Raw genomic sequence first — 15,517 nt, 5'->3', positions numbered from 1 at the left:
CCGAAGAAAGCGCCAGGGCTTTTGATGGGGTAACGAGAAATGCCACATAAGTTGGACAACAAGGCGCTTCTGAAACCTCTTTCTTGGACACTGCCCGCTGATAACATATGTTATGCCTTAATAACGTCTGGCCATTTAAAAATAAAGAAGATGCACAGATATTGTATGCAACGTAAAGGCTGAAATCGAAGAGTTGTTGTATAGAAAATAAATTTGATTACAAAAACAAGTCTACACAAACCATATCAATATCACATTTAAGCTATAGACGCTTTCAGGCAAATTTACAATATGATTGCAATACAAATTACATTTTATTAATACATGTCTAAATACACAACCAATGTTTTATTTAAATTTATAATGGAATTGGCATTCAGATAGTTCTCCTTATTAATGCATTCGTATACAGACAATGCATTCATTTTTTACCCCCAAAAATAAGTTCGCCTAATATTTCTGCACTACCCAAATGAACAGTTTGTGAATTTAATATAAGCAATCGCATAATAATTCGGTGATGTCTTAACCATTCTCATAAGCATCCCGTTGAGTCATTTATTTTGAAACATTCGTTACTTAAATATTTACGTAACGTTTAAATAAAGACAAAGTTTTGGTTATATGATCTGATATGAGGGCATTGTCACAGTAATGTGATTTATGAACTGGATAATGGCGCTGTGTGTAGTTATTTTATAAATGTGTACATCACCAAAACAACTTAAATTTGTTTTATAAAAGAAAAATAAATGCAAGAATTATTAAATAAATATTTGTTTGCCATTTTGTGTATTCGGGAAAAATCATGTGATCTAGCTAAATATTTTGGGAAATAAAATATTAAATCTGTTTTATAAGGCACTTTAATTGTATAAGCGGTTTTCTTATCGTGGATGTGCAGATGATAAAATAATTTAGATTATGTCTATTCAAACATACCAAAGATAGTGTTTTTTTCTTACAATTTTAAAAAATAATTTTAAAACAATTTAAATGCTTTACAAATGTTAGTATTAATCAGCGCAATAATTTACCAGTTTTATTAGATTTACTTTTTCTGTCCTCGTGTAATTCGATATCATGCAAATCTGCGTCGGGCTGTCATTAGAAAATTATGATCTTTATCTCTATTTTTTAATTCACAATTTAACAATAACACAATTTAACAATAAAAGACAAGTGTCAGCTGAATAATTGAAGACATAATTGTGGTCACATGCATAAGATGATCTGTATTTCTATACACTTAAAGCGATTTCTGTCGCCTGAAGTCAATTATCCATTTTATTTACGCATCGGGGGGGAATTACACGATAATTAAATGAATTTCACGGCTACTCAGCCAAAATGCGTGTGTACAAAATACCATGATCAAAGTCAAATCTGTTCAGGTTCACGTGCCCATCATGTAGGTTACGCTTCACAAAAAGATGATTTGGCCTTTCTATGATATTGTTTAAAATCCCATTTAAAACCCGATCGGATCTTTTATGAAGCGAGTCTTTCAGGCTGCGCTTGTGTTAGACTTGGATTTTCTCTTGGTCTTTTACCAACATCAAGTCAAAAACAGAGAGACTCAGCCAAAATCTGCCTTCGGGGGAAGACGGTATATAAATTTAAAATTGCGGGGATTACTATTTTATTTAACTTATTCTGCTATGGATTGATTGATCTTGTGCGGGAATTCGTCATTATTGCAAGAACAATATAATAGACAAAACAAATAAATAGAAAAAAAAATAAAAATAGAATAAAGTTTTCTACAAATAGGCTACACAAATAAATGAAGTCTGATATTTCTATAAATGACTGGATTTATCACATTTGTTTTTTGCAGTAAATTTCAAATATAAATTTGCCCAAAATACAAAGGAATTGGCGCGCGCCTTCATATATTTCCCTCTTTTTATAAGAACGTCACAAACACTGTATTTTTTTGTTTGGTTACGAAATACATATTTTATTCAGAATGCATTTCCACGTTGGATTAATTTATTTCAGTACAAGATTGGGATTTAAAGTGTTTTTGTCAAAACGAGGTAAATAAACCCCAAAACAATGAGTAAAATGACAACATTCAAATACATCTGCAACAGACAGGAGCATGGCTTTTTTTTAAACCAGCAACAATCATTTTTCTACATGACCAAAGTTGACCTTCTTTCGTGCACGTTTGTAACACATGAACATATGGTGGGGAACTACAAGTTTTGGGGGTTACAACAAGTATTTTACAAGCTCAAAATGATTTTAAATACACTAGCAATGATTTATAACTGGGATATACAATCATTCAAGGGAAACACTTTACAATATTTTATTATACACATACACAATTCTTTATACTTTAAAGTAACAGTTCTTTATGCACCAGGTGCATGCAAAAAATAAAATAAAGTTTTTTTTCTCGTCGGCAGCAGTTGAAAATGAAAACATGGACTAAGACGTATTAAGAACCGGCCTGGAATACACACCTTGATAGTACGAGGCCTCTAAAGCCGATGGGTCCATGCTGGCTCTCCCGGCCATGGGCAAACTGGACGACATCCCTGAGCCATAGGAGGAATATTGCAACGCTTGTTCATAGGCTTTCAAATCCAGTTTATGCTGTTGCTCTGAAGAGGACATTAAATTATTGATGGAAAACGGGTGATTGAAGGAGTAATGGGGGTCTCCCTTGAGGTGCAGCTGCGACTCGTGACCCAAAGAGTGAGGGGGTAAAGGTATAGAGGAAAGAGATGTGGCCGAACTGGACACGGAGTGGATCTGTGCGCCCGTGCTTTTGAGTTCGGAGTTGGTGGTGCCGCTCCTGTGGTCCAAACTGTGCGGACTGGACGAGTGGTTCGACGAGGTTATAGAGCTGGAGTCCATATGCACGGGTTTGGTGCTGGGGCTGTCGCTCGATGGCGAACCCGAACCACTGTTGTGCTCCCTCTTTCCATCAGAGCCCTTACCCGCCGACAGCTTTTTGTCGCATTTGAAGCGCTTTTGTCGGCGCAGGTAACAGCCGTTCTCAAACATATTCCCAGAATCAGGGTGTAGGGCCCAGTAGGAGCCTTTTCCCGGTTTATCTGGCGACCTGGAGACTTTGACGAAACAGTCGTTGAAAGACAGTGAATGCCTGATGGAGTTTTGCCACCTTTGTTGGTTCTGACGGTAGTAGGGAAACAGGTCCATTATCCACTGATAAATCTCGCTTAAAGTAAGCATTTTGCTCGGTGCCTGTTGAATAGCCATCGTAATGAGCGATATATAGGAATAGGGCGGCTTGGCATGCGGGTAACTTCTCCTGAAAGTCTTGGTGTCTCTGGCCCGGTTTAGGTTGGGCTGTGCGTAACTCATGGAGCTCATGGTGGGACTCATGTTGGAATAAGGGTTCAAGGCGTTCATGGAGCTGTGCTGAGCCGTCATGGCGTTTAGGTTGGACGGGCTGAGAGCGGTGCCCATGGTCGATACCCCGCCGCCCATCCCGTTCATCGCACCGGTGGCGCCCGATGGCATCCCCGCCATGGTGCCCGGGCTCAGTCCAGCACCGAGCGCAGGGTTCGCGTATGACATGTTGAAAGAGCTAGAAGTCATATTTCCACTGGTCGACATGCCCATGTAGCCGTTCATGTTATTCATGGAGCCCAGCCCAGCGTTCATACCGCTGTTCGTCATGGGAGAATACACCTGAAAGCAAAGAATTCATGCATTTTATTACTGTATTTTTGTTAAACAGGCTTTTCGTTCAAATTCTGCAATTGCGAGCTGCCATACATACTTTAAATGCTTTAATCAGCAATAGCCTACTTTTTGTTATTTCATAATGTTTTTACGAGATATTAGTCATTCTTTTGATATTTCTTCACTTTATAAAAACATTTGGAGATTTAACAGCTTGACTATAAATGAAATAATTAACGCAATCGTTAATGTCTGATTTATTATTATTTAATCTGTAATCCGGGGCGATATTTTGCCACTTTCAATATAACACGTATTGCCGTTCAATATAACACATTATTGTATGTGCAAAGTATTGCGCACACGACAAATAATTTTACAAAAGCCTTCAATTATAAATAATTGTTATAAAGTTTAATTGTGAAAGCGATTCTAATTTATTAATTGCAAGTCACCAAAAAGACTAAAATTGCACAGGGCAGACAGAAACATGCTATTTAAATATGCATATTACCCACGGATTAAACAATAAATGCAAACAAAAAGTTTAGTTACAATAACTAATAATTTTCCATAATTCAAAATAAATTAAGCTCTTCCAATTTTATACTATATTGACCAACTTCCAGTGGGATCACTGCTGCCACCAAGTGGGTTGGTCGATTGATTATCAGATGTTTTCTCAGCTTCTGACAGTGATTCAACGTAAACGTTATGATGCATTTTTAAAATAAATATACAATTACTTCTTTCCACAAAGAGTGGTTTGTAGGTGAATACACGTTTATAATGCATAAACACGGTGTGTTGTCATTTACAAAGTTTCTGACTAATCCAGCAGTGTGCAAATGTTCGCAGTCTTATTTTTCTCTTACCTCTTGTGCATCGCTATAGTAGCTGCTCCAGTCTGGAGTTTCGTGTCCTTCCATTTTCACTGCGCCCAACATAATGGAGGAAGTCCGCGGCTCGTGCAGACCCGCAGCGTGTGTGTGCGTGCGTGTGTGTAGAGTGCGCGCAATCACTGACGGGATGATGCGCTCGGCTTGAGTAAAGTGAGAAAATAATGGGACTACACTGATCTTCCCCTGCCTGTTACGTATACGGTACAGCCCACTTTCTAGGTCTCATTTACCCGGAATTCTTATTTCAGGAACACCTTTTACTCTACTGTTTTTATTGCACATTACGTGGCCATTTTAAAGTATAAATACTTTTAAATAATTTTATTCATGCAGTAATCTGACTAATGCAACGCAACTTAATCCTTGTTATAATATCATAAAGAACTAAACATGTATGCCATATTTTCTTTATTAAAACTAAATGTTGTAAATTGTAATAACGTTTTAGCAAAATTGTATACAGTTTAAAATGGTATATAGTTATTGATATAAATTACTGCCGTTTACCGTAAATTAAATTTCAGAACATTTTATCTAAATATAGGTTATGATCTTTTAAACATAATATAGGTTTAATATAATAATATTTGCTGTAGATTAATGTTCTAAATATTAATATTGAATTGCATTGAGTTTATAATACTTAACATGGCTTTAATTAAAGTCATTAATATGCAATTAACTCATGCACATTCAGAATTAAAAATATACGTTTGAGCATTTCTTACTGGGCCTATTGTAATATACAAAATTGATCTATTATTAAATTAAATTATTATAATAATGATTTAAAATGACATAGCTATATGGGTTTAATTCCAAGTTAAGTAGCCTATTATTATTTAATTATTTATTTTCGAAACCTATTAAGTTTGGTTGTTTATAAATCAGTTAGAGCCAGAAACCCCATAATCTCGCGGCCTTTATTGCTCAGATAAACAAGAGATCTGACTTCTCACTGTACACCTGCTAATGAGCGAATGACAGCGCTGATCATCCACTTAACACGGGATTATCACCAGTGATCTATGACACCATTAGAGCACAGATCGATCTCTCACAGGACGCAATGAAATGGCCCATGAAGCAGAAGAACATTAGACCATGTCAAAGCCCCCACGAGGGACGACGAAGAGAGCATTAATTTCAGGCTATTTAATGCGTGCATTAAATTATTTCAGCTTCAAAATTAAAATGTACACTCTTTGTTCATTTATTTATTTAACGTTGTATAGGTAATATGCCCAAATATGTGCATTTATTATATTTGTATAGACTATTTGTATAGGCCTATTTATTTCCTCGTAAGGCTTCACCATCATTAATGCAAAAGTGCATTTTTTATTTATTGCATTACGTAGTAGGCCTATTGTATTGCGTTATGTCAAAAATATGCATTTGTCCGACAAATATATATTTGTATTACTTCGGTCAAGTGATTGTGGATAACTGAAAGCTTATTCATAATTCACCCACAGTAGTTTTTACAGGTTAGAAATGTTAAGTTATTGTCAGTCAGTAAAAATCGTAGCAAAAAAAAAGAAGAAGAAATAATGCATGCAAGAACAAAAATAAAATAAAAACGATTGACAACGGCTGGTTAATGATCTACTTCAGTATTTGAGATTTGCTGGGCAGCTCTGGCACGCGCAGACGGGCAGGCCGGTTGCTAGGAGACGCTGCGTGGCGTTTCTCTGTTTGAGTTTCTGAGGTAAAAGCTGCAGTTATATTTTAGCAATTTAGCAGACATACAATTCATTTTCAGTATATTTGACAAACGTTATACTTTAGGGGATGCATTCCTGAAAAGGTAAGATTGTTTAAAAAAGGATTTTAAAGTTTTTCTTAAATGTGTACAGCGTGGGAAAAGAGTAGGCTAACTTGAGCATGCACGTTAGCTAACTGGCTAGCTCAGATTTATAACTTAAGAGAAAGTTATCAACAAACTTGGAACAAAAATACTTTTGTAGACAAATACTTTTTAAAGACACTGGGACATTTTATTTTAGATATTTACAATATTTGCAATGTAAAATTATAGGCTATTTGCTCTTTTTAAAAGCTGCGCAGACGTGTAAAGATATGTAGGCTATTTTTTAACATAACCAAACTGAATTAACATTAATAATTAATACATCTTCAATGTTGATTGTTAAATGATTTTTGAGTCAATTCTTTCGAATGACTGTAAATGGTTCTACAGTAAATATGGCTATAATACTATGAAAAATGAAGTGCAATAAGTAATATTTTAAATAAATGAAAGACTCTAGGTTGATTCCAGTCAGAATACTGTAATCATTTTCCAAATTCCCATTCAAACCTACCCTACTTTTCCAGATTATCCCTGTTATCACAGGTTAACCTAAGAAAACAATTCTGCTGATACCAATGTCCTGACCGGCTATATGTTGAGCTTCAAACAGAAGTTCACCTTTCAAGTTTTACATTTTCTTTCCTTAGCAAACTGCCCCATTCCACATCCCAACAAAGATCTACAAAATGAACGAGGCTCAAAAAACAAGACTAAAAATTTCCCCCAAAGACACTTTATTAAACACAATGGCTAAAGCCGGACATGAGATTGTCCAAAAACCAGTCATTGCCTCTCTTGCTGGGACCACCAAAGCACTTTCCTTGTCCTTGAGACCACAACGTCCCATTAAGCCCATATCAGAAAAGAATCTGTCAGTAGATGACTCTTATAAACTGAAGAAAACTTCTAGGACTTGTGCCCACCAATCCACTTTCTATAAAGGGCAGGGCCTTCTGAAGCTGGACAGCTCTGAACAGAAAGCGCATGAAGGGGGAATGGATTCGGAAATATGCAGGGAGGCTTGTAGACATCAAACTCTCACTGGCAGCTCTGGCTCCAGCACAATGAAAAGTGTCAAATCCACCCCTGAGCTGCTGAAAGAAGCTCAACTTATTGCAGGACTGGAACGGCCAGATGAGTCTGACCACCAGAGGGCGCAAGATGAGACTCTGACAGACACATCAGTGAAGGAAAGTGGGCACATAAGAGATGATGACAGTACTGGTCAGCTGCAAAAGGAAGTAAGCACGTGTAATGAAATGGCTAAGCAGGTAATGAAATCTGGACACAGCTGTAGTGCTTATGAGGTTAGCCATTATATGTTGTTTGTTGTTATGTTTTCATTTTACATTGTTGGATATACATCATATTTAAATACTTACACCAATGTGTGCATTTCATTACATAATATAACAAAAATTGGATCAAACCAGGTCCTATCCTGCAAAACAAAATAAAAAACTTAAACTTTTCTAATTTCTTAAGTTGCATCACTTGGGCTTGAAATAATTATATGAAGCCAGCTTTTATCTGGAAAGCAGAAGGGCATCACATCATTGCAACTGCAAATTTGTTTAAATTTGTGATTTTAAAATTTAAAACGATTATGAAACACACTTTTTAGTCTGCATCATAGCATGAATCTTTCAACTGAAGCACTATAGTAAACGTACAGTAAATATAATACAATCTCGAAGTGTGAAGCTGCCAGAGACAAAATAACAATACCTAGACAGGGTTCCCACGGGGCCTTGAAATTTGTGAATCCGGGGGAAAAATTCAAGGCCCTGGGAAGTTTTTGAAAACATACATACATAGATTGAAAGTGCTTGAATCTATTTAATTCAAGAAGTTTTCTGGAAAAAATCCATATTATTCCCTGTGTAGTGTAGGATAATATCATAAAAATGCTATATTTTTTAAGCACACGTGTTAAACTGTTCGCTTTAAATGCTTATACAATCTGTATTTGAATGTTGATTCAGATCAAAATGCTTTTTTGCATAGTTGTGTTTGACACATGAATACGTCTCAGGTTACGTATGTAACTGTTGTTCCCTGAGAAGGGAACGAGATGCTGCGTCTCCCTTGCCATACTTCCTGCGTACCTTTAACGCCATCGTTGGCAATATTTCAGATAGCGATATACTTCCTGGCTCACCATTGGTTGAATTTGATATACACATTCAGACGCACTTACCCTTGAAGGCGTCCCCAAAGTGTCACTGCAGTGACACAGCGCGAGTTCCCTCGAAAGGAAACTGTAACAATGTATCTTTTAAGGTAACACAATGTAACCTTGCTCTCACTTGAAATGTATCCCAACATTTAGTCCTTGAATTTTAGGGTACTGGACCTGGAAAGTCCTTGAAAGGTCCTTGAATTTGACGTTAACTAAAGTGTGGGAACCCTGCTAGATTTTATAGTATAGTAGATAGTCTTTCCTGTTTGTACATTGTGATGGGTAAAGTCATATGCTTTTGAAAACGCTGAATTCTCATGTGTATTTTCTGTTAGGGGCCAACTCAATGTGACTCCACAGTACCAAAGTTACATGTGTGTGTGCCAGAAGAAAGATGTTCAAGACCAATGTGCCCCCTACCCATGCCATCTGGTGTCTGTAAGATGACCATGTCAGGCTTACAGGGGATATGTCAGGTTGGCTGTGATGATGAACAAGTTGAGGATCTCTTATCACCGGTAAACTCATTACACACTATTGTCTGAAACGTGTGCTATCAACAAATATCTTCAAATAAAATGATTACCACAAAAGCTACTACAATCATATTTCTAAATGTTCTAAAGATACTGTTAGTGGTAATTATTCATGCAAAACTCACTGCTGTGGCACTATAATATATTCGGGGTTGTTGCTTTCAGGAAGAACAGCCCCAATTTACAGGAAACATACGTAATGATAAAATTGTATTGGCTGAATGCATCCTAAGTTGCTTCAAGAAAAAAGCATCTGACAAATGCATAAAATCTATGCCCATTTTATTGTCTGCCAGAAAAAAACAATTTCAAGTCATATCATATCTCATCTCTCATTAATAAACTGTGTGATTCTTAACTATTTTGAAAAGGTTTTGATCACATCACCAAGCCACAATGTTTACACATTTTTAAATAGGCTGCAATAGCCTAAAACACACAAAAATACACACTTCAGCTTAAATAACTTAATTGCATTTTACTTTCCTTATTTTATGTTTTTAAGGTGACCAATGAAGATATAATAATGGCTCGAGGACGTAGTCTGGTTCAAAGAGCAGAAAAGACTTCACATCAGACCAAAACCATTCAGGGTCTTTCTTTATTAGCAACCTGGACACCTAAAAAAGATTCTAGAAGGTAAAAAATTATATTTACTACGATACAGACAGTGACCCCAGGACAGTAGCCAATCGGATTTAATACAATATTTCAAACTATTATTTGGATACAAATGGGGGCGCTTTCCTGGACTGGGATTAGCTTAAGCCAAGACTAGGCCTTAGTTTAATTAGGAAATATAACTAGTTTTAACAAACATGCCTTACTAAAAACATTACTGGTGTGCATTTTGAGGCAAAGCAAAGGGAACTGATGTATTTTAAGATATGTTCGTGCAATTTGTTTTCTGTTTGAACAGCTCTTACATTTATTTTAGTCTAGGACTAGTCTAAAAACTGGTGGTGTGAAATCTTCTCAAGTTTTTAATTTTTTGGTGAAATGTTAAAGCGCTTCATTCTTTCTTCAAAATTAATACATTTTTTGTTTTACTTTCAATTTTTTTATGTTGCTGAAGTATCATGTTACTTGATATATACGTTATGACAACAAGGGTCACTGTTCTACATGATAATAATGTATAATGTTGCATTAAAGTCTATCAGCACGTCAATCTCTCAAAGCGTCACTGTCGGAAGGGCGCAGAGGGTGGCCTTGGACGTAAATGATCTTGTTTCACGGTACCTGAGAGGTGCGTTCAAGGCTGTCATCAGCCCCCCCTCAACGCTATTTAAGGGGCAGTAACACAGCAAGTAATTACCCGTCACTTAGCCCACTCAACAGCGCTACGGGTCCGTCTGGAGCCAGCGTACCCACGCATGCCTCCTCCCGACCTCTCCGCCACTCACCTGAGAGCTGATAACACAAGATTTACTACCTGTGCGGCTGTAGCGCAGCCACTCCCTCCCAGAAAAACACTCCAGAGAAAGAGCCTTTTAATTACTGCCTTTTTCCAGTCACGAGGGTCACTGAAAGGTTCGTGTTGGATGCGGTTGAGAGGGCTTATATGAGAGCCGCCTGCCTGCGGGGCAGATGGATAGCCGGGCAGGTTGAAGGTTTCTTCGCAAGGTTCAGGAATGTTGCTTTTCAGTAAAGGCAGGGCCAATGACTTTGGTGTGACCTTCCAGGTCTTTCGACGAGGCTTAACCGTGCCAGAGCAGAGTGATAAATCGAGCTTGTCACAGTCTAGAGTGAACGAGTTGTGCGCAATAAATTGGCACTGTCAGTGGAGTCGCTGGGACGTGGGTGGCGGAGGTTTGAGGAACACTAAAGGCCCACACACACAGTCGGTTCAGAGTTTTCTTTTTCTCGCTGTCTATGGTTCAAACAGTGGTGTGAAGTTATGGGAGAGACGGTCTGCACAAACAGACGTTTTGTGCTGGTTTTATGGCCTATATTAGATCAAGTTGGCACCGAAAATGGTTTACATTTAAGGTCCAAGAAAGTTTCCTGTGAGACCCTGAAATCAGATTGACTGTCACACAAATTTATGCATGGTTACCTTTGCAAATTGAAAACTTGTGAGCAAGCCCTTGCCATTTACTCCAAAGGTCCAAAAGTCTGGGACCACTAGTGAGAATCATTGTATTTTGCATTCTTTAAAAAAGTAATATACATTATATTTTACAATAGATATTTTAATGAAGATATTTAAATGAAGTTTAATGAGAAGAAATAATGATTAATTATTAGATATTTGCTTAGTAATGAATTTGTCTGAATTACTATCAATATCAGAACTTCAAAGCAGAACCTATTTCTTGTACAATTTTAGATTAGTCCAAAAATGTATCATACATTCATAAAACGAATGCGTTAAAACAAAAATCTTTGTGTTATTATTGGAACTACACACTTTGTGTTGTTTTAACACATCTTGTATTGTCCCTTTTATTTATTTAAGCACAAAATCAACACGAAATGACACATAATGCGTTAAATAGGATAACACAAAACAATGTGTAAAAATGAACACATCCTTTTTTATGGTGTACTCTAAATATTTGTTCTGTCTACAGTGCTGAGAGGTATAAAACCATCCATCATTTGTGCACCACATCTGCAAGCCAAATTGTGCCTGTTGAACTACAATTTGCTTCTAGATTCTGCCACACACAAAATCTGGTTACTGTAACAGCTCATGTTGACCAGCAGATGGCAGCACCCGGACAGCTGTCTCATCCCGACATAAAGAGGTATTTGCCTTGCTTTATGCACATGGGAGCTAATATGTTTTGTGTTTTAGGATACTGTTTCTCATGAGAATATCAGCATGAATTTAGGCCATGAAGTCTTCTTTCAATGAGCTTCATGGTATAATCCAGGGGTCTCCAACCTTTTTGTGAGCAAGGGCTACTGCAACGAAGGGCTACTTTTTGATATAGGCTACTCAAAACTTTTTTGTTTTACTTGTTGAATATATTTTATTTTACTTATGTTTTGGTATTGTTTAAAATGTTAACATACCTAAACCAAGCCAAGCTAATATAAAAAATGTGTAATAAATAAATATTACAATTGAGACTATAATGTGCTTTGGCGGGTACCTCACAGGCTCTGTGCTGGCCACCTGGTGCCCACGGGTTGGAGACCCCTCGTATAATCATTATATGGCTTGTTTTCAATTGTTCATTGTAGGCTGGTGTGTGAAGGTATATCTGCTAAATCTGCTGAAGTCTCATCACACACAGACTGCATTTCTCACTTACCTCAACAGCTGTCAGATACTCTGGAGGACTGGAAGAGAATAGCAGAATTTTATGTGGAAAGACCACGGATCACAATGTGCGGACGTGCTGTAAGAAACATCTGTTGTGATTTTTATTTAGTGGTCGTGACTTTGATCAAAGTGACTAATACAGAATATTGAGTAGCTACATACAAACGTTTTGCTTGAAGAAAATTATGATTTATAAATAGATGTTTGTAATAATTACCAAACAAAATGTAAGTATGTGATGTAAACATTATCTTTAAAGAAAGAATGTTTATTTGTCATATTTAAAATTATTTTTAATGTTTTGTTCAAATAAGAAAGCAGATAAATGGCTTTTGGTAAATTTTCCCAGGATACTGGTAACATTTTATCACTAGGTGGCACTAGACACACATGCATTGTATTTCAATGCACAATTGTTTAGTTTTGGCTTTTAAATGTAGACATGAAAATAGACAAAATTTCACACATTGTCAGAAATTGGGTACAGAAGCATTTTTTCCTTAAGGGTGCATATTAGTACCTCAAAGGTACATACCTGTAGCTATAGTAAGTGATACATACACTATAACAAGTTTTTAAGGGTACTGTCCAAGTGACAGCTTTAGTACCTTAATTTCTAACAGGTCACTCACTATCGCTGGGGTGGTACCCTATGGTTCCGTTTTGTACCTTTACAGTTATACAAAACATAATACAATGTTGTACCTTTTTGGGTATGTTACTGTACCTTAAGTGCCTATGTTGTACCTTTAAATGTAGTGGTAAATGTTATGTACCCCTAACATTTAACTGGAACAAAATTAGTCCTTAAAGGTAGAGAAAAGGTCCTTAGGGTATAATATTGTACACCAAAAGGTACAACATTTCAATTTGTTATATTCCCATAAAGGTACAAAAATGAACCACCCCAGTCTTGTTTTCAGGACAAATATCTAAAATTCTTAAATTAAAATGGATTTTCTTGATAAGCAAATTGACCTAAGAAAATAAGTTTAGTTTTTAGACCAAAAATATACAATTTGAGTGAATTTGTGCTTAAAACAAGCAACAAATCTGCTATTGCATTCTCAGAAATAAAAGTATAAAGTTGTCTTTTAAAAAGGTACTAATATGTACCATTTTGGCACAGATATGTACCTTTGAGGAACCAGTATGTACTTCTAAGGTACCAATGTGTACCTTTAAGGTACAAAAGTGTACTTTTTGAAAAGGTACTGCCCCAGTGACAACTTTTGTACCTTCATGTACCTTCTTTTCTGAGAGTGTGGGGTATAAAAAAAATATTTTTTCTCAAACACTTCAAGAAAAATTAGCTTACTCCATTGGCAGATTTTTTTCTGGTTTTAAGCACAAATTCACTTAAATTGTATATTTTTTTGTCTAAAAACTAGAATTATTTTCTAAGGTCATTTTGATCATCAAGAAAATACATCTAGGTTTAAGAATTTTTTTTATATTTTTTACTGAAAACAAGGCAGATATACTAAGCAAAAAAGTTATTTTATTGCAGTATAGTATACCTTTTATTTCTGACAGGTCTACTGTGCGGTAGAGATGTCAGTTAAAGGGTTAAGATAGAATTGAATTTATTCTTCATGTCTTTTGAAACTTTAACAGATTAAACAATTAATTTCTCATAGGCGACACTGTGTGCTAGCGAGCTCAGAATGTTCTGGAATCCAGTACCTCCTAAATTCATCTGTGCCCCGTGTGTTATGAAAGAAAAACTCTTTCCCGAATACCAGGTACAACAGCAGCGTTAACACATGAACCTGTATCTCCTCTAAGCTCTCTTGGACTTTTAACAGCAACATTTGCTGCAAAAACCACAAGATGTTTTTTGCCTATCTGCTTTCATCATTAACCCTGAAGACTTTTAGAAAGTATAGAGAATAGAAGAAAGACAATGGGGTCTTTGTGTCTGTGGCTAATATTGATGCACGCTTGCTTTTCCCTAAGCTCATACTTATCTTAATTTAAATGCAATCATCCTCCAAATACATAATAGAAGGAAATTCTTAAAGCAATTAAGAAGGGTTTCTGCCAAGAGTTTAAATAAAAAGATGAATGCTTGCATATTAATGCTTTTGATTCACTTTAATAGCAGCTTTTAATATTTCCCTGTATTTTTTTACTTGCTTGTGCTTGAAATGAACTGAGAATTCAGCCTATACCATTAATGTAGAGATATTCATCTTGATGTTTTTAGGTAACCCGGCCTGACCAGTACAAAGAGAACCTGCTGGATGATGTTGTGGAGTCAGTTCCAGAACAAGTCAGTTCCTTAAATTAACCTTATATTAACTTAAGAAAAGTATTACACAAAGCTAGAAAAGTCTATATTTGTCTTCATTACTTCAAGAAGACCTCGTCTGTTCACGATTTAATTTGTGCCATCTCTAAAAGTCTGTCCTTGTCCACAGGCAACTGTCTCGTTTAGTAAAAGCAAATCTTTGTCAGACTTGAGAACAACGAAACTGGCCTTATTTAGTCCATCTACTGCAAAAGAACAGGTTATTCACATAGTTCAGTTTTTATTATTGATTTAGAAAACGAATGCAGGCTCATTGCAGTATGCCTGTATATTATATAAATCTATTATGAACTATTGTATTGGAACAGTCAATGCAACCAGATTTCTTCTTTAATAATTTCCTATCTCCCACTGGACTTCCAGGCCAGACGGCCCAACTCTGCCCCGCACTTAACCCCAGATCCTGAGCCTCTTCTTCAGCTGCGGTCTGACTTCAACAGCCTCTCTCAGGAGCTGGAACATGTGCGCTTACAGAAAAAGTCAGTCTGCGTGCCTCTGGCTGGAGAATTCACACCCAGTGCCAGACGACAGATCGAACCCAAGGATGTTCACACTGGCCCAGACTCATCAGAGGAGACCTGCCAGATCCCAAATCACAGGAAGAGCCCACGCAAACGCACAGACAGGGCAAATGTTTTCCATTTTAAACGGAGGCCTGCTAAAACAAAAAGGAAATTCGTCACTGTCAAGATGGCCTACGTTCGGAAGAAACTGAGTGAGCCACCACGAACGCTTAAAAGGTTTATATAGATCATTTTTACATGTACATTTCCATATTACACGAAACTGGAATTTAAAAACATACTGTATTTTAAGTCTGA

The 15,517-nt window shown here is 36.7% G+C and overlaps 2 protein-coding genes across 2 annotated transcripts in view; one reads left to right on the top strand and one right to left on the bottom strand.

Moving 5' to 3' along the window:
* Window positions 1-264: 264 nt before the first annotated feature.
* foxa1 (forkhead box A1) lies at window positions 265-4,730 on the bottom strand. The gene is made up of 2 exons (XM_055173048.2): window positions 4,545-4,730; window positions 265-3,675 (listed from the first exon to the last, which is right to left on the bottom strand). Exons 1-2 carry the CDS (start codon window positions 4,614-4,616, stop codon window positions 2,443-2,445), a joined length of 1,305 nt encoding a protein of 434 aa, XP_055029023.2. The 5' UTR covers window positions 4,617-4,730; the 3' UTR covers window positions 265-2,442.
* A 1,490-nt stretch (window positions 4,731-6,220) lies between these two features.
* The window catches only part of ttc6 (tetratricopeptide repeat domain 6), a 41,567-nt gene continuing 32,270 nt past the window's right edge, over window positions 6,221-15,517 (top strand). Inside the window, exons 1-10 of the mRNA XM_073869183.1 lie at window positions 6,221-6,381; window positions 7,035-7,658; window positions 8,905-9,087; window positions 9,611-9,744; window positions 11,682-11,858; window positions 12,301-12,460; window positions 14,023-14,127; window positions 14,592-14,657; window positions 14,806-14,895; window positions 15,060-15,436. Of these exons, the coding sequence (XP_073725284.1) occupies window positions 7,074-7,658; window positions 8,905-9,087; window positions 9,611-9,744; window positions 11,682-11,858; window positions 12,301-12,460; window positions 14,023-14,127; window positions 14,592-14,657; window positions 14,806-14,895; window positions 15,060-15,436 (1,877 nt within the window). The 5' untranslated portion in view covers window positions 6,221-6,381; window positions 7,035-7,073. The remainder of the gene's footprint in view (window positions 6,382-7,034; window positions 7,659-8,904; window positions 9,088-9,610; window positions 9,745-11,681; window positions 11,859-12,300; window positions 12,461-14,022; window positions 14,128-14,591; window positions 14,658-14,805; window positions 14,896-15,059; window positions 15,437-15,517) is intronic.

Source organism: Misgurnus anguillicaudatus, chromosome 7 (assembly GCF_027580225.2).
Source record: "Misgurnus anguillicaudatus chromosome 7, ASM2758022v2, whole genome shotgun sequence".
Lineage (NCBI taxonomy): Eukaryota > Metazoa > Chordata > Actinopteri > Cypriniformes > Cobitidae > Misgurnus > Misgurnus anguillicaudatus.
Note: the sequence above shows the minus strand (reverse complement) of the source record. Positions and strands in the feature narration are given on the sequence as shown.

Bases quoted from the DNA above. Each gene is read 5' to 3' on its own strand.
- foxa1 (XM_055173048.2), bottom strand. From the start codon at position 4,616: ATGTTGGGCGCAGTGAAAATGGAAGGACACGAAACTCCAGACTGGAGC. The intron at 3,676-4,544 runs GTAAGAGAAAAA...CTTTGCTTTCAG, and splicing joins ACTATAGCGATGCACAAGAG to GTGTATTCTCCCATGACGAA.